This window comes from Haemaphysalis longicornis, unplaced genomic scaffold, assembly GCF_048455015.1.
Source record: "Haemaphysalis longicornis isolate Haplotype H1 unplaced genomic scaffold, Haemaphysalis longicornis Haplotype H1 scaffold_7, whole genome shotgun sequence".
Taxonomy (NCBI): Eukaryota; Metazoa; Arthropoda; class Arachnida; order Ixodida; family Ixodidae; genus Haemaphysalis; species Haemaphysalis longicornis.
In genome coordinates, this window is record NW_027526422.1 from 26,328,606 (window position 1) to 26,355,072 (window position 26,467).

Genomic DNA, 26,467 nt, shown 5'->3' on the forward strand with positions numbered 1-26,467 from the left:
GATGTTCCCGCCGTCGCTCGAATGGGCGACGCGGACAGAAGACCAAGAAACGCAACTCAAAACCATCCAGCGGGTCATCGAGGCGTTAGCCAGGCAGGGACTCGGCGAGCCTGAAAAGGCGAGTCGAGACACTTGCAAGCGCGCCAAGAAGACGACGTAGGCCGCGTCTAAAGCGCGCGCGCTTTACTGCAGGTCAAATAAACGTTTTTCCAATCCAATCCAATTCAGATAGAAAGAGCATCATGTTTTTGTTCTTTTCGAGCCAACTTAACGAATTCAGCATTCATATGATCAATATGGTCAAGGAGAAAGATTTTTACTTCGTCTGGCCGTCACCTTGACAGTCCCTACTGCCATTTTTTTTGGGCGGCCCATTTTTCCGTACACCACCGTTGAACTACCGCTGTCAATATAAAAAATGCTGAAACAGCTTCTTTTGACTGCAGTTGTCCTTGCCTTTCGCGTTGCCTATTTTTTTGTCATTCTTCACCAACTTGATCAATCTTCCACGTTAGGATGTACGCAAAGCGCCCAGCTGCCAGCCAACCACCCGGGGAGAAGGGGGGGGGGGCAGTGTAGGTGTGCGGATATTCGAAACTTCACATACTTTGCGAATAGTGTTTGCTATACCATTCGCAGCGCAGATTTATCGTTCGAAATATTTGAGGTTTGCGGAATAAAAGTAGCACTGAAGCACGTACATGCCTTTTAACGGAGAGGAACAGCGCAAAATTGGACACACAGGAGAAGAATAAAACGACAACACAGCGCTGACTTACAACCTTGGCTGACTTACACATTGGGTTGTAAGTCAGCGCCGTGTTGTCGTTTCCTCCTTCTCATGTGCCCAATTTGCGCTGTTCTCCTCTGTCAAAACCGTGCACCAACTTGTCCAAGCCTCAATCCTGACGTACATGCCAATTAAAGGTTCACGGCACGACATGCCCTTCTGTGTTGGCTTTCTTGCATCGTCCCAAAACTGAAAAAACGCCTAGCACGTGTGGGCATTGCGTGCAACAAGTATATTCTGACCAAGGGCGTAGCCAGGGGTGGTGTTTCAATGTCAGAACACCCTACGAAATTTTCTGACCGCTTTATCCCCCTCACGCTCCTCTCGGCCATTTTTTCTCGCATGCTTTTTACTGCATCCATCTATTAATATACAAAAAAAAAAAAAATAAGGCGAGTGTTGGTTCGCTGTTTGCGTGCATTAAGGCTTTGCTAAAGAAATATCGAAAAACTAAGAAAATAGGAAATATATAAAATAATTACGGAAACTGGCGAACCGTGTAACGCCCAGCATTTCCACAACAATGCAGATTTCGTGAACGTTCTAAATGTAATCGTTATATTTGCGTAAATTGAGATAACTGGTCGTACGAAATTTTAAAAACTAAAGAATAAAAAAATATATAAAAAATTACGGGAAATCGCGAAACGTATAACGCATGGAATTTACACAATAATGCAGATTTCTCCAAAGTTCTACTTGTAATCGTTATAATACCATAAATGGAGATGGTTGGTCGAATGAAGTTTTGAAAAACTAAAAAAGAAAATTATAAAATAATTACGAAAAATGGCGAACCATGTAACTCCCTGCATTTCCACGATAATGTAGATTTCGGTAAAGTACTACATGTAGTCATTATAAGACTGTAAATGAAGGCAATTGGTCGGACAAAATTAAAAAAAAACTACAATATACGAAAAAATATCAAGAAAATTGCGGAAAATGGCAAAACAAATAACGCATGAAATTTGCACAATAATGCAGATTTCGCAAATTTTCTACCTGCAATCGTTATAATAGCGTAAATGGAGATAATCTGTCGAACGAAATTTCAAAAAACGAAAAAAAGAAAAAGAAAAATAGAACATAAATTACCCAAAATAGCCAACTGTGTAACGCCCTGCATTATCAGAATAATGCAGATTTCGGGAAAGTCATGCCTGTAGTCATTATAATAGCGCAAATGAAGATAATTGGTCGGGCAAAATCTTGGAAAACTAAAAATAAGAAAAATATTAAAAATTACGGAAAATGGCAAAACGTATAACGCGTGGCATTTCCACAATAAGGCAGATTTCGCGAACGTTTCCCCTGTAATCGTTATATTAGCGTAAATGGCGATAATACGTTGAACGAAATTTTGAAAAACTAAAAGAATAAGAAAAATATAAAATAATTACGGAAACTGGCGAACCATGTAACGCCCTGCATGTCCAAAATAATGCAGATTTCGCGAAAGTTCCACTTCTAATCGTTATAATAGCGTAAGTGGAGATAATTGGTCGGGGAGGATTTAGAAAAACCAAAAAATTTGGCTGGAAAAAAAAAGTCATACTCAAGACAAGCGGCATAAGATTGCTACGTATTATAGATAATTCTCTGAATTTCTGCAGAATTTTTTAAACGATATACACATGACCACACGAGCCTCAAAATTTTCCTAAAGTAATGGTTTTTATTTGGCGAGTCTATTGGTCAATCCCATGTGTGGTATTGCCGTAAGCTGTACGGGCACAGTTTTTTTTTTTTTTTGGCTCCTGATGAATTTCTAGCTTTATCAAGTAACGGTCTGTATTTTTCCGCTACAGGTTCCACTTGGGGCCAGTCATGCGAACTACAACTGATTATTTTTTCTCGCTTTAGACTTCGTAGCGACGTAAAATTGGCTCAAAGAAACAAGAAACGACATCCATGCCAGGAAACTGCATGGTTGGGGCCAAGTGGTTACAGGATTCCGGCTTCACACCCCGTGGCGCTTGGGCTGGAAACCAAGCACTGACAAGCGCGCTTATGGGTGCAAGACGAAGCATTTTACATTTGAAAGCTTTGCTAAAGCACTTTCGCAGGCCCTCACGCGAGCACTCACGCACCTAAGCGCAAAAATTTGATGATGGGTGAGACACTAGTAGAAGTATTTTTGCCTAATAATGTTGTGGAACTAGTAATTTTTAAAAAAATCGGCACAATATTGTGAATATAAATAGTTTAGTCAGGCAATACAATCATTTTTAAACACTGATTCTGCGGGTCATGATACGCAGCCAGCGGAATTACACCCCTCCATTCCTACTATCTAATGTGAGCCTCAACTCAGAGAGCAAAGTAGTTTTTTCTATGTTTGGAAACGTAAGTGATCACTTAGTCATGCTTGGTGATCCCTTTTTGCACGTGCAAAGCTCCGGATTGTCGTTCATTAAAGAGTTTTTGGATGCTTACTATATGCACCGGCCAAGCAACTTCTAAACAACAGGCAATTTGACTGGCGCTAAAAGCACTAACGAAACAATTTAGCAATCTGATGTGAAATAATACGACCAGATAACCTAAATACTGCTTCATTCACTGCTCTCAACCTTCGTGGTGCTTTCCCTGATTATAATATTTAGTTATCTTTAGCACAGCTCACTGATTTCATCTTACGTACCTTGAATGTGATCCTCCAGACAGCTATTAGAAAGCCATGCATGTTTTTATAAAAAGAAACTTTGTATATGCTTTTTTCCCGTATTTTTTGAGAGGAGGTTGAGAGCAATGGATCAACGTAGGTGGGCAGCTAATGTTTTTAGGTGCCTATACTTGAAAAGCGTGGACACGCAGTGGCTAAGGAAGACTGGAAGGCTAACGATGAAATAGGGAAAGAACAGTGGAGAATCCAAACCATCCAAAACAGCCAAAAAAGAGGCAAGGGAGTTAGAAAATAAATAAATTGAGAGAAAAAAAATGGAAATTAAAACATCGGTAGAGATGTACCGGGCTGAAAAATTGGACATCAGAAAGGAAAATGTTTACGATAATTCCCTGGGCAATGCCTTACTTTTTGAGTCTAGAGCCGGTTGCTTGCGAACTAAGAGCTTTTTGGGGAAGTATTCACAAAACGATGGGGTATGCGTGGTTTGCAGAAAAGGGAGTCGAGTTCAGGTGGCGGGGTTGGGCATGAAACCGACCGGCGGATCTACGAAGCGACTCGATACCTCACATACTTGCGAATCACGCGTTCAACACCCTCAAAGTGGCTATAAGTGCTTTCGGGGTCAGTCTTCTTTGAGTGGACAAAGAGGGTGTCAACAACATTTTTGTATCCCAGATATGTGAGTTGAAGGTATATAGAGAGAATATATTGTTAGCAAGGAGAAGGGAGCAGGCATAACAACGAATCGATCATCGGGGGATGACACGACAGCTGCGCACAACCCCCTGACTTTTGCAGAGCCGCGCAGAAGCCGAAGCAGACGCCGCAGAAACTCGGGTTGGAGCCGTGTTCCGCTTACGAGGCTGCTTAAAAACGTATTGCATCGAGCATTTAGCCATATGCATTAGTACGCTGCGAAGTGCACTTCTGACGCTTTTTTAAGATTGAGGAAGAATTTGAAGGCCATGCTACACCGAGGACAGGACGGAGACAGGTTCTGCGGACGACGGCATTCATGTGTTGGGGTTAGTCTGCATCAGCGCTTCCCTTTTGCTAGAAGTAACACAGTTTTTTTTCTAGAAGGCTGTGAGTTTTTGTTTTGTAGTTTTAAATCTTGAGGCCACAAGTACAGGTTTTGTAGCTCTGAATCTTACAATTGACTGACACTATGCGGCCTTCACAAGTTGCTGTTTTGTATGTGTATGTGTGTGTGTGTGCGTGTGCGTGTGCGTGTGCGTGTGTGTGTGTGTGTGTGTGTGTGTGTGTGTGTGCGTGTGCGTGTGCGTGTGCGTGTGTGTGTGTGTGTGTGTGTGTGCGCGCGTGCGTGCGTGCGGACGGGCGGGAGGGCGTGCGTGTGTGTGCGTGTGTGCGTGTGTGTGCGCGCGTGTGTGTACTTGCGCGCGTGTGGGTGCGTGTGTGTGTGTGTTCGTGTGTGTGTGCGTGTGCGTGTGTGTGCGTGTATGTGTGTGTGTGTGTGTCTGTGTGTGCGTGTAGGTGTGCGAATTACGACTCCTGAGAGATCGTATTTTGGTTGCTTGTTACAGGAGAGTCACACTCAATGTCAGTGGCTTTACAGCTCCCCTTAGACTGATGGTAATCGCGGACCCGCCGTACCTCTGTTACGTCAAGTTTTGAGGTGGGTTAGTACAACGTTCTCGTGTCAGCAGTGAGATATGGTATATTACACGCACGTTAAAGAAGTTTAGCAAAAACAAGCTTTTACGTTTATGCTTTTGTTCCACAGACGCAATGAAAACAAACGCGAGTACGCGTTTCTTGCTACTGTGTGGATTGTTTGCGCCATTCAGTGGAACGCTTGAAGCTTCGCTAACATGTAAGTGAAACACTTTTATCATATACTACGGATTTTAAAAAATTCTTTCTGCGAATAATGGTATAAGCAAAATTGGCCTTTCCCAGTAGAAAACCTGTAGATTGACCGTACCATCCATGTTGCAAACACGAATTAAAAATTGGAAGGGATTAAGATAAGGGGTATAACAATGGAAACAAATTTGGCGAGTATTAGTTGGATGATATTTTTTTGTCCCTGTAATGAAGGAAATATACCGTGGCAAGGTAGCGATAACTACTACGATAAAAGCATTTTGCCACGAAGGGTAAAGAAAAGCGAATGAGTCTAAAAAAGGCCCGCTTTTTTAGTACAGTTTGCCTGTCATGAAGCATTCTGAACTTATTGTATTATCCGGGGGTGCCAAACTTCTGTCACGATATGGTGCTAGACAAGGGTGTAGCCCGAAAGAACCCATTCCCGTTTGACCCCTTCCCGTTTGAACCCATTCCTGAAACGCCCTTCCCGCTTGACCCGTCCCGTGTGCGCCCGTTCCCGAAACGACGTTCCCGCTTGGGCGCTTCCTGTTTCAGCCCGTTCCCAAAAGGCCCTTCTCATTTGAACCCGCATCGTTGCAACCCATTTAAATTTCTGAAAATATGCGTTACCGTCTTCGAAACTGTTCCCCAAAATGTGCTTACAAGCAACGGGTCATGCACTAAAAACTTGTATGCACCAAATTTTCTGGAATCGACCGATATTTACGGCCGATAAAAGTTTCCGAATGCCTTAGGCCGATACTGCCCTCTTGACACAAAATTTGTAGCGGCGAAAGTGTACTAGAAATATCTTGAGGAATGCACGCATTGGATTTTTCTGCAGTTGGTGTTGGTACGTGCGGCTGAAATTTATTTATCAGCCGCTCTTATGCTCATTGTTTGGAGCGGAGCTTTGTCTTTTGGTTGGAGAGATCTGTAGATCAAAGATGTCCGTAGGAGAGACTTTAAAAAAAGGCAAAAACGTGTAGAAATCTGAGAATTGGCTACAAATGCCTTTCCTACGTGAGTAATGGGCAGATATTTTTATTTATTTACTGATAATTTACGGCCTGGTCGGGCTCCTGCAGGAGCGAACATAAAAACACATCAGTATTGGTTGGCGTAGTTTAAAAACGCCCCACACAAATAAGTAAAAGACATAAATATGTAATAGAAGCAAAGGGGTCCGAACAAGGATATGCATTCGTAATGTATTCCAATTTTTAAAATACGACGATTCAACCAGAACACATATTTACAATACGTGGGGAAAATTCTTCTAACGATACCGAGTTAGTTTAACTGTTCGTTCAGTTAACTTATTCCAGTAAGAAATTGCACGAGGAAACAAAGAGAACTTTCGAATAGTAATTCAGCTGATTGGCTGCCTAGTCTTACTATGATGTCTTCTCGCTGAACGTCTGAAAGGCCCTTGGAGGTAGTATTCCCGTGACAATTTTAAGTTTCTCTAGTAAAGAAAATTTAGGCTAGAGACGACCCTGCGCTGCTTAAGTTTTTGAAGGTTTGCCCTACTATGCAAACTGAATACGCCAGAGTGACGGGAATGAACAGAATCAATAAAACGCAAAGCTAAGTTTATATTTTTCGCCGCTTCTCATGACTGCGATTTTTTATAGCCAGATGTGGCATATGTATCCAGATACATAGGGTTACTTTATTTTTATACATCTTTTTATCTTTTATAGTTTTCATCTGTTTCTTTTCGACATTGATGTACACTTGCGCTATTATAACGATTAAATGTGTTAGTCCGCCAAATACGATTTCTTTCAAAGTGAGGGTGTTTTTGCGATTTTTTATTTGTGCTTCCGCGGTGCTTTTCTGGGCTTTTTTATTTTATCGTTTTTTGGTTTGTTAGTTTAAAAGACTTGTTTGTTAATTTAAAAGATTTGTTTATTAATTTGTTAATTGTTACTTTGTTTGTTAGGCTTTGTTAATTTAAAAGATTTGTTAATTGGTATGACGAATTGTAACCAAATGTCGTCGTCTCTAGATTCAAAAAGTGAAGCCCAGGTTTGAAAAGCAGTCAATTGAGGACTCTGAATGTACTGAGCATGCTATCGCAGAGGCTGTGAACAAACGGAAATGAATGAAAAACAATATGAAAATGTTTTTTATAACGTTTCATAAACTGGGTACGTTATTCCGGGAACGGGCTAAACGGGAAAATGTGAAACGGGAAGGTTCTTTCGCCCCGGATTGAAATGGGAAGGAACAAACGGGAAGGTTAAAATGGGAACGGGTTCAAACGGGAACGGGCCAAGTGGGAAAGGGCGAAACGGGAAGGTCGTTTTGCGCCGGGTTGAAACGGGACGGAACAAGCGGGAAGGGTGAAATGGGAATGGGTTCAAACGGGAACCTCCCCTAGACAATTGCGTGGTAATACCTCCTATTACATTGTGCGCTTCCAGAATTTCAAACCCTTGCATCAGTTAAGCCATCGTGATATTAAACAATATGACCAGTTAAGCATTTCCATGTGGCTGCAACGGGCTGTCAAGTTGAGCCCCCGCTAGCAGTACAACTAGTGCAGCCCGCCACCAAGCCCATTAATCACCCGGACAGAGCACGCTTATTTTTGTTAGAAGGTTCAACGGCTCTATTCCTTAACGATAATACAGCAATCTTCCCGAATCGCCCCATTCCTGTCTCTTTCAGCTGAGTCAACAGCTTCAGACCACCGCCCGACAGAGACCTGCATTGAACACAGTAAGCCGTCTGAACACTTTAACAAGACATCGCATAAAACGGAACCATTGTACGCAGATCATAAAGTATCAACACGGTGCCATTTTTGTTAACTTGCAGTGAAGTACGCCAGAAAATTCATGAGCACCGCAGCTCACCCTTGCGTGAATTTTGGTGAATACGTTTGTAGTCCCCCCAAAGAAACTTATTGCGGACGTAGCCCTTTCCAACATCCAGGTTCTTATTCAGAACGATGGGTGAGAGTCCAGAAAGAAATAATGGGTAAGTTTGAGCTTCCCAAGCGGCATGTATGTTGCATGACAAAGTAGCAGCATGGCGGCCATATGTTATACGAGGATGCCTCAAGGAAAGCTAATTGTGCCGTTTTGCTTGTTTTATTTGAAAAAAAGGTTAGGTGCTATGAAGTTTGTGTGTGAAAAGTGGACATAAGTACTACGAGAAAATGAAAAACATTTTAAATCAACACCATCAGTTTAGGGCAGTAACCAAGCCACCGAAATAAATATCCGCGCTGCGAATTTACTTTTGACCTGTGTATATGAATTTTCACGTGTTGCTGGGTTGTCGATCAATTTTTCGTATACTAGGGATTCTACGAGAAAGTGGGAGTGGAGACTTTACTGAAGCAAATGAAGCTGCCATCGCTTACCAGTGCTGCATGAATGAAGGTAAGTAACGCCCGACGAATAACTTTTATCGACAGCCAACAAGTCACGTCGAAGATAAAGCATAAACAAAAGCCTTCGTAGTTTTCCTTTTGTTTTACTTCACGCAGACGCCATACTATCGTGTGCACTCCCGTTTAATGAAAAAGCAGGGAACACATTAAACTGAATGTTTTACACAATTATACACCCGTTCTTGTGCTTCTCACAAATTCTCACACACCGAACTGCGAAAATTTTATGCCTTAAGAGTAATCATAAAAACATGACGGCACCAGTAACGTTATATTTCTTTCGAGATATCATTTATGAATAAAGTTTCTACATTAAAATTCACGCATTAAACCATATGGAGGCCTTAATGTAAATATGTATGCTCACAATCATTCGCGCTAAACAATAATTCACGATAATAACGCAGGTGTTACTGCCGCCTGAGCAGCTTGGCCACGGAAAAACTTTTTACCTATAGCTGGAGCCCCCTCCCTCCTGCAGGCTGGCAAACAGCGTTCGCGTATCTCATAAAAACTCCAAGAAGTTCAAACGTAGAGGTACTGCTGCGGGTAAAACACTAAAGTAAATTCTTACTCTGAATCAGAAGAAGAGGGAGCTGTCTTCGGCGCCAAGAAACCCCACGCTATCTAGTTAAAGTCGTACTATTTTACATGCCCATACCGCACACAAAAACTAACAAGTCAACACGCAACGAGAAGCCTAAGACGGGTGTATTCGTGAATACGCATATGCAATCGTAGTCACAAAACATAGACAACCACAACCACAAGGCTGTGGACGCGACTTGCAATTCTCAACAGGGACACTGTTCTGTACTACTTTAATGCCTTGCCGATGAAAACATTCATCGGGGCACTTAAGTGCGCTTACTTGCTTTGAAGGCAAAAGTCTGGCGATACCTATCAAACACTTATTCAATAGAACTGAAAGACGGGCTAGGCGGTCATGAAACACTTCTTCACTGATCTATTCTTTTTGAATCTCTTTGATTGCTTTCCTTTCTTCGCCTTTCGGAGGTATTACTTCCACAGGCTCCTTCACTGATACGTTCTGCTTGCTTTTGTTTTTAGGGACGAAGCCTATGAGGGGCTGGGGCTCTTGGCGTCTCCTGTCATTGTCGTAATCGTCGTCTCATGTAGTCACGGTACCAAAACAGCAAGAAAATCGTTTACGCCTCCCGCTACAACGTAACGCGTTCTAGAAAAACGCCGGGACACTCGTTTACGCCTCCCGCTAGAGAGCTTCGTGCTTCAAAGACAAGAGACTTTTGCAGCAAAGCTGTATACCTCTATCCCTAAAAAGTTTCATCTTCGTTGGAAAGAACGCCAAGGCGCCAAGACTACACTTCTACACTGCATGCTTCGCCCCTCCAAAGGTTTCACGTCAGTGGAGATGGCCTGGGAGTTTTTTTCACCTTCGTTTCTTCGTCTACAGGGGCGGAATTATTCTACAAGCAGTCTTACAGTACACGCTACAGGATACGAGTTTTCGGTGGATGGGGTGTTCCTGTTCCTAGCGCACTCTGCTCCTACCCTAGAGGAAAGGAGGATGGGAGAAAAACGTTTATTGAGACCCTAGTTCAAACCCCCTATGAACTAAAATGTGTTTTTATTTACTGTTTGCACCGGCAGCCCCTTTTCGACAGGACAACTACAGCAACAACGTCAGGTTGTCGCAGAATGCGGCCTTGCTTTCGTCTTAACGGCATATTCTTGCTGAAGAAAGTTTATTTCTTGTGGACATAGTTCTAGCAGCCAAATCTCCACGTGTAAGCCAGAAATGAAGCGAGAAGGGAGTGTCGTCTAGAAATTCGCGATTTCTTGTCTTACGGCGTGCAAGGGTAAGGTGATGACGGGGTATTCGCTGGCTGCATTGTTATTTCTGGTTGTGCCGGGGCATACACATCATATACTTTGCTTCAATTGCGCATGGCATATCCACTCAATTGTCTGATATTTCCGCGTGATAAAGTCCGCTGCATCTTGAGAGGGAGTTGTCACTTTGCAATTAAGCTCAGAAGCATCCGGATGCGGCTTATTCTTGGTTCAAGCTCTTGTTTAGCGGGTCCTGTAATAAAGCAATAACAAGTCGGTAATCTTTTTCTAAAACAGCTGTCCTAGTTTACTAATGAGGTGTACCGGTTTTGCGTACCTGTTTTCAGACAGCAGCTTCGAGCTAGATAACCTTAGGGAGCTTTTGAAAGATCGTGGAATACCTGACTGGCCAATGACGCAGCGCTCACGTGAAGAGTACCATATTGAGGACTCCATGGATGCAATTACGCTTGAAGCATTTTTTCACTTCCAAGCGGTTCAAGACGCCTCCGACCCCACGAAGTACATGCTTTTGGTAGGTATTGCTATTGTTGAAATTTGGGTTGTCGGTATAATACTGGTGCTGAAACAGCCCCAGCAGGACTTCATAAAAGTAGAGGGAATTTCACTCTGACTACTTATTGCCATAGATAGAGGAAATAAAAGTGGAGCACAAGTATCAGGGCCTGAGGCTGATAAAATACCGTCTGAAAACGTCGTACAGAAATAAATCGTATGTTTGAGACGCAACCACGGAGCAGTCACTTGGGTATCAATTAATCTGAACAGGCCAAGAAGTCAAAGCTTGAATAATTTGTGCACCGAAAAAACGTGCGTGCAGTCGTGCAGTGCTTGTACACTTGGAGTTATGTGCAGTCATTAAACATACTTTTAAAGCAAGTAGGCTAATGCGCAGGCGAAGGTCGGGTTAAAGGAGGTTCACTGACTCTGAACTAGCAGTGAGAACTAGTTTTGTATGAACAAATTGAAACGTGTTAAGTTTTACATCGCAACTTCTTTCCTGTGCGTTCCAGGTCACCCAGCCGTCTTTTCCTGTTGTGTATCCAGGTGTCCTGTCAAATCTGCGCAGTTCTGGAGAACAAGAAATCAAACTCTCTGTGAAAAAGGATGTCATCGTTAAAGACATGGAGCAACCTAACAAGCCAAGGGATACAGAGGCCTCTGGAGCGACGATAAGTCACAGACGAAGCGAAGAACCCAAAAGCAATAACCCAAAAACTGTCGGTGAAACACTTGGGAGCAGAGAGATGCTCATCAGTGATGCGTACCAAAGCTACGCGGAAAAAGTGATCCAGAAAATGAAACGTATACCTAGCCTGCATTCAAGGGAAATAGCCAAGGAAATCGTTGTCTTTGAATCGCACCTGGCGAAGGTTTGATTTAAGCTTATTCGGTGGAGGCTTCAATATAGCGAGGAGTGATTAGATGAGTATTTTGGATTACATCCAGGCACTATACAGGCTTACACTCTACAGAGCTAGAGGCTTACATTTCGTAGAGAATAGCGAAAGTACATGAGCATATCCTGCTCACAGGACTGAACTAAACAAATATCTTTCCACTATGACTGTACTAACGTGCAGCTTCGAGAGGCCTTTTGGGGACAAGAGGACTGTGATTTTGGGGAGTTGGTGAACGTTCATAAATGAAAGTCTCCACATAATGAACGTCCCCAAAAGGGACGTTCATGATGAACATTCCTTTTGGGGAAACGCTTTCGACACTTTATTGCTGGGAGTCGGTGTTTCGTGTTATAACTTTTAGTGAACTCATGCCGATCCCTTTTTCAGTTCGCAGAAGCAAGTTCAAATGCCGTAGAGAAGAGTCCCATTCACGTCAATTTAAGGCAACTCATCGACAAATATTATAACGTAAGTACAATTCCTCTTGCAGTGCTCGAACAGTGGAAATAACAACGGCATACCAACAATAGAATGCACTCCAGACAAATGCGCTCTAATAGGTCTACACCATCCATTATTCCATCTGTGAACCGTGTTTTTTTCGTTGACATACAGGACAAAGAGGCTGAGCTGTTTTTGCCGAACATTCTGTGCCCAGGCCAAATTTCGTAGACGGAATATGCTGCTAATTTGTGGTGTTGTTTATTCCTGCGTGATTTGTTTCGTACAGGAGTCCACCCCGGCCACCCTGTTGAAAAGATATCTCCAGAGGAATGGAGTACCCATCGATGATAGTATGAACATTTATATCGCAGAGCCAAAGTACTTTGAACTAGTCTTTTCCTTCATTGAAACTGCCAGAAGGTGAGAACATGATACTTGTCATTATTAAAATAACGCCATATCCTCATGGCGTTTTTTAGTGTAGTGGCTGGGGGCTCTTACAGTTCATTTAATCTAGGGGACATACTCTACAATATAAAGTCACTTACTGCTGTATTAAGCCAAGAAAAAAAAAACAGAATTAAAAATTACAGAACTTGCTCATAACAGGAAGGAGCACAAGTTTCTAAAAGCAATAAGTATGAGCTCTGCAAAAGTGGCATCAATAGAAAGCCATGTTTTTTTGCAAAGGAAAGCAATGCGCTCTGCAACTTTCTACAATTATAAATACGTACAAAGAATAGACTCACGCATATTAGTAAACATGGCAAATGAACGAAGGCCATAGCTTGCAATAATAATTATAACAGTAAACGTCACACCGAAAAAGTTGCATTTTTACCATTTTTCTTTCTCAGATATCAAGTAAAGAACTATGAAGGTTGGAAGGTAATTGCTTCCCTGGCACACCTTGTGGCCCCCGTACGATTGCTACATCAGGAGTTTATGCATTTTTTCGAGCTCCAGAAGAAGAACAAAGAAGAGACTTGTGCGGCAGCCATAGCCGGCAAGGGCAGCCCACTAGAAGGCTTGGTCTACAGGGCCTACGTTGAAAGAAAATTCCCCTTCAAAGCAAAGAAAGACGTAAGAGAAACCGATTTATGCAACCAAATCTAACCGAAATTTTCATGGAGTTCTGAAAAGGATATTTGAGAGTTTGGGTTACATTAATTGGAAACAAAAAGTAAATTCAAAAGAGGTGTTTTCGTGGTCTTGTCGTCCAAAAAGAGGGGTTATTAGGCTCATGCTTACTTATTTTAAAAGCGGTCCGGTTTCTTGTCTACGTCGAACAGAAAGAGCCTTTGGATGAACAACAATTTGTTTACAATTAAATGGGGCCTTTATAATTGCATTGTTGCATTAAAGAAAAAAAACATTGTCTGAAATCGTAAAAGGCGGTGCTTACAAAATATTCTAAAATAAAAGCTCCCAACGACAAATTGATATGTGAGCTTCACACAGGAACGACACTCGGTAGCGGTGCGAACTTTGATACACCTCTCGGATAACGCTTCCCGCTTTATCGCTTAAAAATTACTTTTGGCACTGACACCCTCAGAAATCTTAGCCTCTTTCTGCTAGAGCTATGACGGAGTTATCTTAAAGTATGTAACATCGGGGACTGAAAGAGATCTTGCATAAATCATGGGTACAGAAACAAGGGGATATCCGCCAGCAATCGCACCAGTTAAATTTCCTCAGTCTTCTACGTACTCACCACAGGAGCCTGCCTCCCAACAGGTACTGCACACACGGTTCGCTAGCCAGTCGGTGCCTGTATACTATGTACTGCTTAGGAGAACAAATCTGCATCGCAACGCTGCTGAGTGATAGCAAATCAGCCACTCACCCAAATAAAAGCATCGACTACCTCAGCACCTGCTTGAAAACGTGTTAAAAAGGCACGAGATGGAATATTACCGTTGCAACTAGGCTCCATGAAAATATAGTTTGCTTTTGAAGCACTGAAATTTGGGTGAAGGCTGGATATCGGAAGAGTAATTTAGGGGGCGTTCCTGTACAGTGTTTACGATAACGCTACGTAGCTGCTTTAAGAAACCGGGCACACAAACACACAGACGAAATCAAGAAATATAGCTCTACTGCACCCCACTCGGTTATCATTTATAGACTTGTTTAGTAATAATATAAGAAACACAACTGTAATGCTGATGTCTAATTATGTCAATTTTCCACGAACTTTAGGTTGAGCAGATGACTGCCTTCATACAAGAAGAAATGGAAGCAATGCTGTCCCGTTCTAAGTGGTCAAGTGGTTACGCACGAGAACAAGCTCTCGCAAAGGTATCGCTATCTGGCTCTGACTAACTTTCGAGATTAATCTATAAATTTCTCCGCAACAGGTAAAGAATCTGGCTAAACAAATAGGCTACCCTGCGTGGATAGACAACAAAGGGAGGAAGGTGAGCGATTTTGTGAAAATGTTTTCAATCGTGATGTCCGTTATATTGTTGCAGTTTTTGTCTAAATGTCTTTTTTTATCTTTTGTGCTAGTATTCACAGACGGGACAAAAAATTCACTTGGTAGACAGATGTTTTCAACGGCTCCCATTTGTTTGGTTTGTTTGGTTATGGTTAAGGCTCTCCATACCTGAGCTTCACGGTACGCTTCCCAGTGTTACTTGATTTCTTAGACAACAAAACTGAACCTAGAAGAAGAATATACTAAAAAGCCTGTTATTAGTTTGGCCTCGATATAAAACACTCCTTCAAAGGCGTGATTACCATTTTCATATGCATTCAGATTTGAAACAAAATTAACTGGAGTTATTTGAAAATATGTTGCTTTAATACATTCTCTCCCTGCTTGACTGCGCAAGGTACACAAAATAATTGTCGGCTTTACATTTGCTCACTCCGACGCAGGTGCGCAGTTTCTCAAGAAGATCGTCATTCATTCGAGTCCTTGAAGATTACAGGAAGGCCACATTGGAAAACTCTATGAGGAAGCTAAGCAGCCGATTTTCATACGAAAATGAGTAGGTTGTTTTGTGGCACAAGATATTTTTCTGTATAATTCGTTTAGCAACAAACAATGTTTTCACTCGAAAGAAAACGCCTTAGAAGACCCCTTTGGCGAGTAATAATCATTGAGCCTTCTTAAGAAATTTGCAGCTCATAGTATGAAGCATTCACCTACAACATGGGTGTGGTTTTAAAAATCACGCGTTCTTGCATGCACCGGTTGATGAGGCATGCGAACAAACTGACCGCGCCATGGCGTGTTGGCCAAGGGTCTACTCCGGCATTTTCTAACAATCGCTATGTTTTGGAGTTATAGCCCAAAGAAGAGCCCATTTAGAGCTTCAAGAAAATTACTATTCAGTTAAAAATCGTTCTATTTTTTTTATCCGTGGTACACACCTAGCTGCTTTTCTTTCTTATAAGCAGCGCATAAAAATAATTCAAAATATACCTTTCTCGTATGCAGGTGGAGTGGCACACCCCTCGATGTCACATTCGGGTACGACTCCTCATCCAATTTGTTGTGTAAGTGCCTTCATTGTTCATCTCACTTGCTCATTTGAATTAAAAAGCCGCGTCATCGGGGCCAGTAGCACGGTTTATTCAATTGGCGTTATTACTGAAACATATGATACATTTTTTTTTTCAGTTTTAGCAATAAATACATCGTACGATTCGTTCCAAATGTTTTTGCCTGTGCCCAAGATTGCAACGAGTACCAGAAAATTGGTGTTGTATAATGGCATGGGAAATAACTGCGAAGAAAGATAGCAAGCAATGGGACGGGAGAGCATAGCGGACACGGACACAAGCGCTGACTTACAACATGAGTTTTATTTGTCTTTAGTAAGCGGTTATGCAGGCTTCCGTCAACTACAAATGAGAAAACACGAGTGATTAGAATAAAAACTTTACAAACGGAATGAAATAAGGCATAAGTAGTGCCTGTACAGTCTGTGCGATGAAAAAATTAAAGCCGTTCCAGTCACCGTGAAAGCTGTCGGAAGTGCAGAGCAATGATTCGCCATAACGGGGTGTAGCGTGGTTATCCGCTCACTGCTGCCACATCTCACGCTGTTGCCCTCCCTGTCTCCCTCCTCTCTTGATGAATTGAACGGAGGTTTACCCGGTGCAGAAACTTGGAGGCTCACTAAGAGGGTTCAACTTAAATTGAGAACGACTCAGCGGGCAATGGAGCGGAAAATGATAGGTGTAACATTAAGGGACAAGAAGAGAGCGGAGTGGGTCAGGGAGCAAACTGGTGTTAAAGACATATTAGTAGAAATTAAGAAGAAGAAATGGACGTGGGCAGGGCATGTAATGCGAAGGCAAGATAACCGCTGGTCATTAAGGGTAACAGAGTGGATCCCTAGAGAAGGCAAGCGTTGCAGGGGGCGGCAGAAAGTTAGATGGGCAGATGAGATCAAGAAGTTTGCGGGGATAAATTGGTCACAGTTGGCTCAGGACCGAGATAATTGGAGAATAATGGGACAGGCCTTTGCCTTGCAGTGGGCGTAGATAGGCTGGTGATGATGATGACCCGGTGCAGCTCAAATTTCCCGCCTTCGCAGTGTCGCGCGCCCGCTGCCTGGAACAGCGCGGGCGGGAGTTATGTTCTTTTAGGGGTGAAGCACCTTAAGGCCGAGGCTTGTCCGGCGTCCGGCGTCCGTGCTCACGGCACAGCACTGTGTAAATTGAGACATCTATGGACAAAAGGTTCACAAAAAGTTAACAAGAACGAAATTAAAGGTTCACAAAAGGTTAGAGAGAGAGGGGGGGAGAGAGGGAGAGCCGTGCTGCGCATGCGCGAGGAGCATTGGATTGGATTAGATTGGATTGAATTGGATTGGCTTAAATTGAATTGTATTGGATTGGATTGAAAATCGTTTTAGCAACAGTAAGCACTCCCACGGATGATGTACGGTAAGGACGATCCCCAGTGCTTCGCCCACTCGTCATGATTCACTTCGTGGAGATGCGTGAATTTTGTAGTGCTTGCTTTCATCCCGCACTTGCCGGCGCCTGACTGCGCAGTATGGCACGCGTCGTTCTCGGCGGCCACTTTTTTCGCCTACTATCGTAAAAACCAACCCAGCGGGGGTTCCTACCTAAATGGACGCGGGGGCTGTCGGTTATATACACAGATTTTGCCTCAAATGTACCTGCGGTTTTCTGCGGCTTTTTGCGCTAAACAACTGGGAAATATATGACAAGCGTTAGCGGTTCAGGAGTTTCGAACGGTTATGTCAATATAAATCACTTGTGTTTCGAAGCCTCCGTTTGGGTCTATTACGCCGCAACGCCGTGGGGCTTTACTTGGGTTCGTTATCTCGCTGGGCCGCCTTGTTCCGGCAGTCGCTAGACATTGTGACAGCGAATGAGCTACGACGACAAGGCTGGCCCGTAAAGTGCACTGCCATTAAACCTTAAAACAGCGTGCACATTTACCATGACGACAATGAGAGAGAGAGAGAGAGCGAGAAAAAACGTTTACTCGAGCAAACGGTGGTGGTTGAGCTGTTTTTCAGTGGGGTGGGGTGGCCTCAATCCAACTGACCTTGGGCCTTGGCCGCAGCGCTAGCTCGGTGGCCAGAAAGATCCTGTCACCGTGATTTGAGCTCGTCAGCAGACCCTCATACGGCTCGGTGGAGGGTATAGAATTGGGGGTGAGCGATGGGGCGTGTTGAGAAACCATCACCATGCGGGAGGTAGTATCAAGAGAGGGGCAGATGCGACAGTTGAGGTGGCATTAGGTAGGAGACCTAGAGTCGATGATGGGTGGGTTGTTGCAGATGCTTCTAAACGACGCCAGATTAATGCTTTCTCCTTGGTTAAGCGAGGGTGGAGTTGAGGCAGGGTGCTGCAAAAGTTGCGATAATGATGGAACATGTCGTGGTAGCCTGATGGAAAAGCGGGAGGTGGAGAAGGCTGACCCTGAGGGAAATGCCCGGTGTGGAAGGGCGAGGGCAGCGGCGTGAGCCCCCTAATTTTCCGGGATGACGAAAACTGTTTTTTTTTGTTTTCGGGGGGGGGGGGGGAATAGTAGTAATAGAGTTATTTATTAAATAATATGGCCTCAGGCCTATTTGGGAAAGGGAAGGTTGGTAGGAGTTCAGTGTGGATCAGTATGAAAGCCTCGTAGGCGAAACTTCATAGTGAACTAAGTGTTTCTTTGACGGCAGTTTGTTCCAATATTCAGGGTTCGTACGAGATCACCGACGCGGGCCGACGCTAGTCGCGGATCGACCGGAGACCCTCGCACTCCCAAACGAGGGGACGCACGTCCGGTGTCACTTCACTGGCACATTCGTAGCACTCTATTGGCGGCGGTGATGATGGGCTGTCGGGGTCCCTCCGTGTCCGGCCCCACTGTCACAACGCTATTATGTCACCTGTCATGGGGTAGCCAGACCGGGATTTATTGACGAAAACTTGGGCTTCCCGAGACAGTCCTTTGGGTAACGATCGGCTTCGGGGATGGCAGCTTGAAGGTTGTATCAACGATGCTGTTTCATTTGCCGCCTTTCGTTTTTTTTTTTTATGAGGGAAGGGGGGGGGGGGGGGAGCTTTGCTGTAGAACTCCCCGAGTTGAGCTCGTGGGTTGGGAGCGGTAAATAAGTTGTGCCTCGCTCCCCAGCCCGCAGGCCCGCTGGTTACCGCGGTTGCGTGCGTGACCGAGCACCCACTTAATGAGGGTTAAAATGTCGCGCTCTCGGAGGGTTCGCCCGCAAGCCCTCTTATTGTCACGGGCTGTGGTGTAAGCGTTGCGGAAGTCCATTGACGTCCTAAATTGCCATAGTGCTGTCCAAAGAAATGGGAATTTCTCCAAAACGAATACGAGGGTTATGCGGGAACATGCCCTCCGTTCTGCCCTAGCTTCCACTATTGCAAAAATGTATAGCTTTTTTGCATTACGCTTTCAACGAAGGTCCACTACTGCTTTTGATCACACAGACTTCCCGCATTGCTTATAAGTTGGTTTCACCGTATTGTTTGCAGCGTTTTAATCTGATCGCCTGTAGTTGCCCTATTTGTAGAAACTGAAGCCTATAGCAAAACTATGCCAAGGCAACCAGCGCTTAATTTGTAAGTCAGCACTCTTTGTACGTCACATTTGTTTCTTATTCGCGCTGTTTTCAGTTCAGTTAATCGTGAACTAGTCGGTCCCAGCCTCCGGATTAGTACTAAAGAAAGTGCGATCGCTGTGGTGAAGCAAGTCTGGACAGCTGTAAGGCGGAAAACTTAGGTACTGGTTAGTCTTTAAAAATTGCAAGTGTATACTTGAAACGTAATCGTGTTGTAGCCAATCACAGAAAGAGCATCGAGTTTGTAGTAAGGCAAATATTTTCAAAAAGACCCTTGTCGTCTTCGCTGCTCTCGGCCAAGCTTTTGAATACCATTCATGAATTTCATACGTTTAGAGGCCGTAACAACCGATACAGCTACTTCCGGCAACGTTGAAGACCATGAAACGTGAAATTTGCGTTTGCGCACATACTGAATTTGTCAGCCGTTAGCACTTGAAAAACCCCAAAGCCAATCAGGTAACAGTTGCGGTCACGGTGGTTGATTCATGGACAATTCTAAAGTCGAGTATAGAGCCCTTGCTTTTAGAATCTCTGATTTTCTGGGTGAATTATTATTTCCCCGCAGGAATTCCTGTTAACTGCTGCTTCTGTAAAAGTGACGTCATCGGTGACGCGGTCCCCTCGCGCCTCTGAGTGATGAAACAGAAACTTTTGAGACTGGTTGTGTAATTTATTGTCAGTAACTCACAAGCTGCTTTAATAATTGCTTAAAAATTAGGGTACGTATAAGAGCAAGAACAATCAGAGAAAAAATTTGGTTCCAGCGCTCATTAAGACCAGTGCGTGATTCTCATCATAATGATCTCTATTGTATCTCTATTGAGCTCGTCTGTTAAAATAAAATATATTCATTTTTATGTGTGCAGTCTTGCCTGCGGGATTTCTACAACCGCCCCTTTATTCTGTGGATCTCCCAGAGTAAGTTGCCGCTCCAGTAAGGACGTCTCCAGGGAGCTCATCTGCACATTGTGTTTACCGCAGGGCGGTGAATTACGGCACTGTCGGGCTAATGGTAGCACAAGAAATGGTGCGAGCCTTCTTAAAAGGAAGTAAGTGCTTTGTTATATACAGCAGCCTCTGTTTCACACAGTATTTGGGGCCCAGAATTAAGTATGAGTATTCCACCAAAATATTTCGGCGTTTTTTTAAAGCTAATGAAATCGGTGGTTGTGTAATATTAGGTTTCGGTGCGTTAGTAATTGATTGAATTTTTTCCATCACAGTTTGCAGCAGTGTCGGAATATCCGTGTAACGTTTTCACTCCGACAGGTGTGGGCTACGGCTTGGACAGCAATTCAAGAGCTTGCCTGAAGGAGACATTAAAAATGTACATTGAACGTACCTACTTGTTACGTGGAGCCTTTTCCGATAGCAGTACAGAAGTAAGTGATAAATTATTTTTTTTAAATTAAAGGCAAAGCATTCAATTAAGAGTGAGGGCAGCATGATCTGACGCATTCCGCATCCTAAACATATGAGCGATTCCGGATATCCGTCTTGTAAAGACAGACTCTTCGGTAGGCACTAAAAAACATGGAAGCAAGGAAAGGCATGGAAACATGGTAACACTGATATGCGCTATTTTTATTATTGAAATATCATACAATCCAGACTCTCAATATTCATTAACGGTTCCATTCAGAGAATTGGGCTTTTTCATACATCTACTGTAGAAAAACAGACTAATTAAACGCGGTGTTGGGCTACCATGGTGGAGGCCTATGAGGGGTAAAACAGGGTGAGTGTTTATTTACTAAACAAAATGCGGGTAACGTTTTCATCCACTGATTTGCTTAAACCGAGCTAGGAAAAGTTTTGATAAAGTGAACACTTTGCACCCCTAGAATCACACCAAAGATAAACCATCTTCCCGCCTATTTTGCGCAAGGGACGGCCGCGCAATAATAAGAAGCGTTCCCTCGCATAGAATGACACTGAAATGATTGCATAATGCTGCCTTTATTATTTCTTATGCAGCACTACGCAATGTGTCAGCTAACAGTCAATTTTCTTACAACATATTGGGCACCTTCAAATGACCATAACGTTCAGGTAGCGATACCTCTAGCCCAGATACGTTTTGATATGTTTAAGCTAATACAGCTAAGCGCCTGTGCAACGAAGCGTGTGGAACCGTGGGAATTGTTCGTTATACACGTCACTTCGTTATATGCGTCGCGCACTTCACTGACCCCTACACGGCAGATAAGTATACTTAGTGAAACAACCATTAGATTTAACCATCATGACTGACACTTTGTGCTGTGCCTTTTCTCCATGACGGCGTCCACAATGTCGTCGGTTTTTTGGTCAGATCAAATCAGAACCGGGTCGTCCACTGAGACGTAATCGTCGGCTTTCATAACCGATGATGCGCCGCAACACGCGCTGTTCGTGTTTATTGATTGCTTCAGCTCCGCGAGCAAGCTGTATATCTCACGGTCATCGGCACACCTATCACATGCGTGATACCACGCGCGCAGCTAGGCGTAATCGTTATGAAACAATTCAGCGATTGGGAACGCATGAATTTCTTCGTGAAACAGGCAAGTTCTCTGTAGTGGTCTTCGCTGTAGTGGCGTTCGCAATACCCAGGAAACATAATAATCTGGCCAGGCCATATGGCATTCTTCGTTGTACAGGCTGTTTCGTAGTAAAAGCGTCCGTTGTAGCGGCGTTTGACTGATGAGTATAACGAGTAAATTAGAAATACCAATGTTATCAGCAACAATAGTAACATTTTCGTTAGCAAGTAGAACAAAACAGTGTCCGCATATGCCCGAGAATACAAAGAGAAGTTGCCAAATAAATAAAACTCTGTAGCACTACCTGATTTCAGGATATTACCCTCCATTAATTAGTGTTCAGAAATAAAATATTCGGGTCTTAATCCGCATTACACTCAAAGCTGCAAAACAAGTACAATTCTTCACTTCGTCACTGCCCTGTAAGTGAAACACCGGGTGGCGGTGCCATGGATTTATTTGAGGTGAATTTCCGACATGTACGGTTTTCAGCTTATTCGACATGAGATGAAAACATCGATAATTCACAAAAGGTGCGTCGCAGAACACTACCGAAGCAGTTCATCCTCTGTTTGTAGTACGCATTCGTTGATATCTTCAGAAGGCTGTGTAAAACTGCCTGGTACTGAATAAGAAATGCGACTGGTCCAAAATTCTAATACACCTTGAAGCATCTTGCGGAGCCACGATAACATACATTGCCCTAAAATTTTTGATGTCACCTACACTGTTTTCTTTTCTTTTTCATGTATTCAACTCTATACCAAAAAGCAGGATCTACTGAAAAACAACGAAGAGCTAGATGAAGATAATTACGTTGACAAGAAAGCAATAGAACTTGCATGGAAGGTAAGGACACGTGTCTTACAGCAAAAAACGTACGCAGACTGGGAACAACTTTCGTTTTTCATTTCAGGCATTCTTACAACACACGAAAAAGAGTTCAAGCAAGACAAATACGCTTGATTTGGGAAAAAATATAACACAGGAGAAACTTTTCTTTATTTCAGTAGGATTGGTGAGAAATTTTACCTCAGCCTTCAATAGGTTTTTTTTACTTATCTCATTTCAAAAACTGCCGATTTCATATCGAAAAAGCGCAAATTCAAGCCAGTGAAAAAGCACATTCGGTCGCCAATGGGTGCATGTCGATCGATGAACATATAATTGGGCAAGCATCTCTCACTTTTGGTATTTGGGCAGGCCTTGATCAGCCTCGGTTGTCTGTTGTCCCTGCCTTTTTTCCCCCTGAGCCAGTAAACAGGTGCATCCCCCGTACAAGAAAAAGTATGTTTGCAAGAAATGTTTTTTGTCGTGCATTGAACACGTAAGAAAACTTCAGTTGATAATGATAGCTCTGTATCAAAAATATCAAAGTGTAAGGAAATGAAAACTCCAGCATGAAGATATCAAATCGGTAGCACAGGACGATAAACCACTCAATTAGAAATTTAGAATCTTCCTAAATTTTCTAAACTGTTGTAAACATTGTACACGACTCCACCGAATAGTTAAAGTTTTACAACAACAATAACTATGGTTATCCCATAAACTGGAATTCATGGAACATTTCATAGAGCTCTATTCTCAAAAAAACAAAACAATCAAGGCCCCATTCTCAAGAAAAGGATGAATAAAACGCTAAATTTTCTTCCATGATGCCTGAGTCAAAGTCAAAGTCCAAAATCTAAACTGCTTCGACCACGTCGGAGTGGAACAACCGGATAAACTTCGGCTTCAAACGCTACATACCTAGGTTCGAATTCGACCACGGGAAGGCTTTTTTTCTTCAGGCGCATGAGATGTCTTCGCTTATCATCATCATCGTTTTGTGAAATCCATTGTGTAAAGTTGGCTTTCCTTCAGTGCGTTTTGTAGCGACATCGAACGCCATTAGTCAGGCAGATAAAGCTTCGCTTCAAAGTGCTTTGTTTCACCGCTATAAAGTTGCAATCATACATCAGTACCACTTTAAATTGCATTTTACACGTAAATGTCATTTTCATTTTCGTGTTGTTATTTCAGACTTTGTGTATAATCAAGCCACATTATAGTATGGAAACTAAAATACACGAAACCTATTCCGAAGAAAGCAGGTATGTCATCATTTCCAAGCCAACACCCAGTTCCCCAACCAACAAAGTGCCGCTCCCGGATATGCCGTTTTATTTTTAATTGATGGTGTTTTTTTTCGTTTTACAGAATCAACAGGTTGCTGAAAGACATGCCGTCATTCCTCGAAGCATTTGATTGTAAGGCTAAACACTAGTCGATGTTGCAATATTGAAACAGCGTGTACTACTGACTACAAGTGACTACAATGCGCATCATGCCAGAGGAACGGCGGCGTTCATTAAGTGAGAACGTGTTCGGAAAATAGTGTGAAATTTCGCGAACTTACCGATTCACAATAACGTGCCTGGGGAGTAGCCACAACCACTGACCTTGATTTTAGTCGTAAATTATTGTACGAATGGGCCGATATTGACACTAACATTTGCTTGCGGTGAACACCACCGGCACTATCGAAAATCCCGCCCCACGCTTAGTTCCCAGGTTTTCTTCCAGATGTCGCAAAGAGTCAACCGCCTTTCGACTCCCAACCAGAGGAAGCGGCCTCGTCTTGAGAGTGCACCCGAGGATGCGAGGAGCAGGGCGGGGGAGGCGTGGTGCTTTAGCGTACGCTGAGTCGCGGTTCCTTTTCATCCGCATGTATGGCGGGGGTACGTCCTGATATTTCAAGTAATAATGCGGAAGCCCATTAAGCGAAATAGCCGGAGTTCCCGTCTGGGAGGCATAAACGGCTCGCTGGGAAGCGTTCCATAGCCCGAGACGTTCCATAGCAGGAGCTCAACCACGGCAGTAGCGAGGCGTGGGCGTTGTACACATAAGATGGAGGGGAAAGCGGAGAGCGCAGCTACACGAGTGAAGAGACAAGCACCAAAATTAGTTCGTTATCGTCGTCAACTTTCCGTTTATAGTGTGGCAGGAATGGATATGTAAACATTAAAAACTTTGAAAAAAGAACGTTTTTTGTAGGTGCTTTTTACCATGATGACATTATAAAAAAAAACAGTTTTCCGGTAGAATGTGTTGTGATGCGACCAATCTGCAGTGAGGGAAGCGTTTTCTGAAATCAATACCTTGACGTGAAATCGGGAGCAGGCTTCACTCAGCATAACCAAATGCCTTATATTGTCACGTCTTAACCTCTTAAGGTGGGCCAAAGTTTAAAGAAAGAGGAAAAATCACGTAATATAATGCAAGTTGTTGCCCACATGTGTGGAGGGTGTGTGCCATGACTCGCTTGACTTTTTTTTTTTTTTCCACAGTGCTTGCTTTCAATACACTTTTGAAAAGGCGAGCCACAATTCCTGGACAATCTCGGACCAAAAGGGGGGTTAATAAGTTTTGAAAATACTGGCGTCTACTTGTTGAAGTACTGCTTTTTCACCGCTACGGAACACTACACCTAGCGTACTTTCAATACAAGTAATACTGATAACCAACGTTTGGCTTCTCGCGTTACATGCGTTCTCTTCTCGCTGCTCTTCGAGCGTTGGCAGAAACCCCCCCCCCCCCTCCCCCTGTCCCCCAAGAAAAAGAAACGAAGTGCACAGAAAACTTTTACCCTTGCCTTTTTTAACCAATCCTCTAGAATTAAACGTTAAATGTCAAGTCAAAAGTGAGGTTCAGTTTTCAAAACAAAGTAGTTCAACTTCAACTTCAACTTCAACTTTATTGAGCATTTCGTACATAGAAATGCGAGGACAAACACAAAAAGCTGCAAAACTGCAGCTTGACGAGGTGTTTGCCCCTTACGGTGTTTGCCCCTTACAGTTACCGGAAAACCGTTGCGCTGTTTCGTAACGAATAATAAAAAGGAACGTTTTACTACATCTCCAATAGGGCAAAGTCTTTGCCATCTTTATGGTCCGTAAGCGACATTACGCAAGAATGGAAATCTAACAAAAAATCTGTGCTCACTATAAGGTCCGAGAAGCTTGGTTTACACACTACAAACCTACTTGTCACTTTGCAAGTCTAGCTAAACAGGAGATGTTGGTTCTACTGCGGGCGTTAGCAATTTAATTCGCAAGTTCACTTGCGACGAAAGCCATAAATAAGTGATAAGACAACATTATTCATCAAACCTGCCGTCAGAGTCGCTAAAATTGCATTTTACTAAAGCTGCGCACAAAATATCCGTTTAAACGATTGCATTTATATCTCTGCGCTAGTTAAAATTCAATAATTTTATGTTGCCTTTTGAACACAAAAAAAATATCGTAAGCTCTTAGAAAGAATGTCGGGGCAGTTAAGTGGCGTTACCATTTCAAGGCATCCCACAAATGCAAGAATGCGTCACGCTAACAGCGAAAGTGATTGAAATTTCTTTTGTAAACTGAATTCCAGAGATCAGGGCTTTATGATTTGTTTCTATATATATGCTTTTATTGAAGGCTCAAAGCCACAGTCTGGAAAGATCGAGCTTGCTACAAGCAACGGCATACAAGTTCGTTGT

At 43.2% G+C, this 26,467-nt stretch overlaps 1 protein-coding gene across 11 annotated transcripts; it reads left to right on the forward strand.

Moving 5' to 3' along the window:
- Nucleotides 1-4,231: 4,231 nt before the first annotated feature.
- Nucleotides 4,232-24,949, forward strand: LOC144144876 (neprilysin-1-like). 11 transcript variants are annotated; one of them, XM_077676366.1, is made up of 22 exons: nucleotides 4,232-4,447; nucleotides 4,967-5,058; nucleotides 5,167-5,256; nucleotides 7,932-7,982; nucleotides 8,082-8,243; nucleotides 8,570-8,650; nucleotides 10,824-11,011; nucleotides 11,511-11,870; nucleotides 12,288-12,368; nucleotides 12,631-12,764; nucleotides 13,202-13,427; nucleotides 14,550-14,648; nucleotides 14,708-14,767; nucleotides 15,231-15,343; nucleotides 15,796-15,854; nucleotides 20,284-20,335; nucleotides 20,399-20,466; nucleotides 20,687-20,799; nucleotides 22,714-22,791; nucleotides 22,859-22,960; nucleotides 23,968-24,038; nucleotides 24,145-24,949. In XM_077676366.1, the coding sequence occupies exons 3-22, from the start codon at nucleotides 5,172-5,174 to the stop codon at nucleotides 24,209-24,211; spliced, it is 2,250 nt and encodes a 749-aa protein (XP_077532492.1). In that variant the 5' UTR covers nucleotides 4,232-4,447; nucleotides 4,967-5,058; nucleotides 5,167-5,171; the 3' UTR covers nucleotides 24,212-24,949. The 11 variants fall into 11 exon arrangements, 9 of the variants coding, with proteins under 9 accessions (XP_077532492.1, XP_077532494.1, XP_077532490.1 ...); XM_077676368.1 differs by lacking the exon at nucleotides 4,967-5,058 and having other exon boundaries at nucleotides 13,202-13,232; nucleotides 13,311-13,427; XM_077676364.1 differs by lacking the exon at nucleotides 4,967-5,058.
- Nucleotides 24,950-26,467: the final 1,518 nt, after the last annotated feature.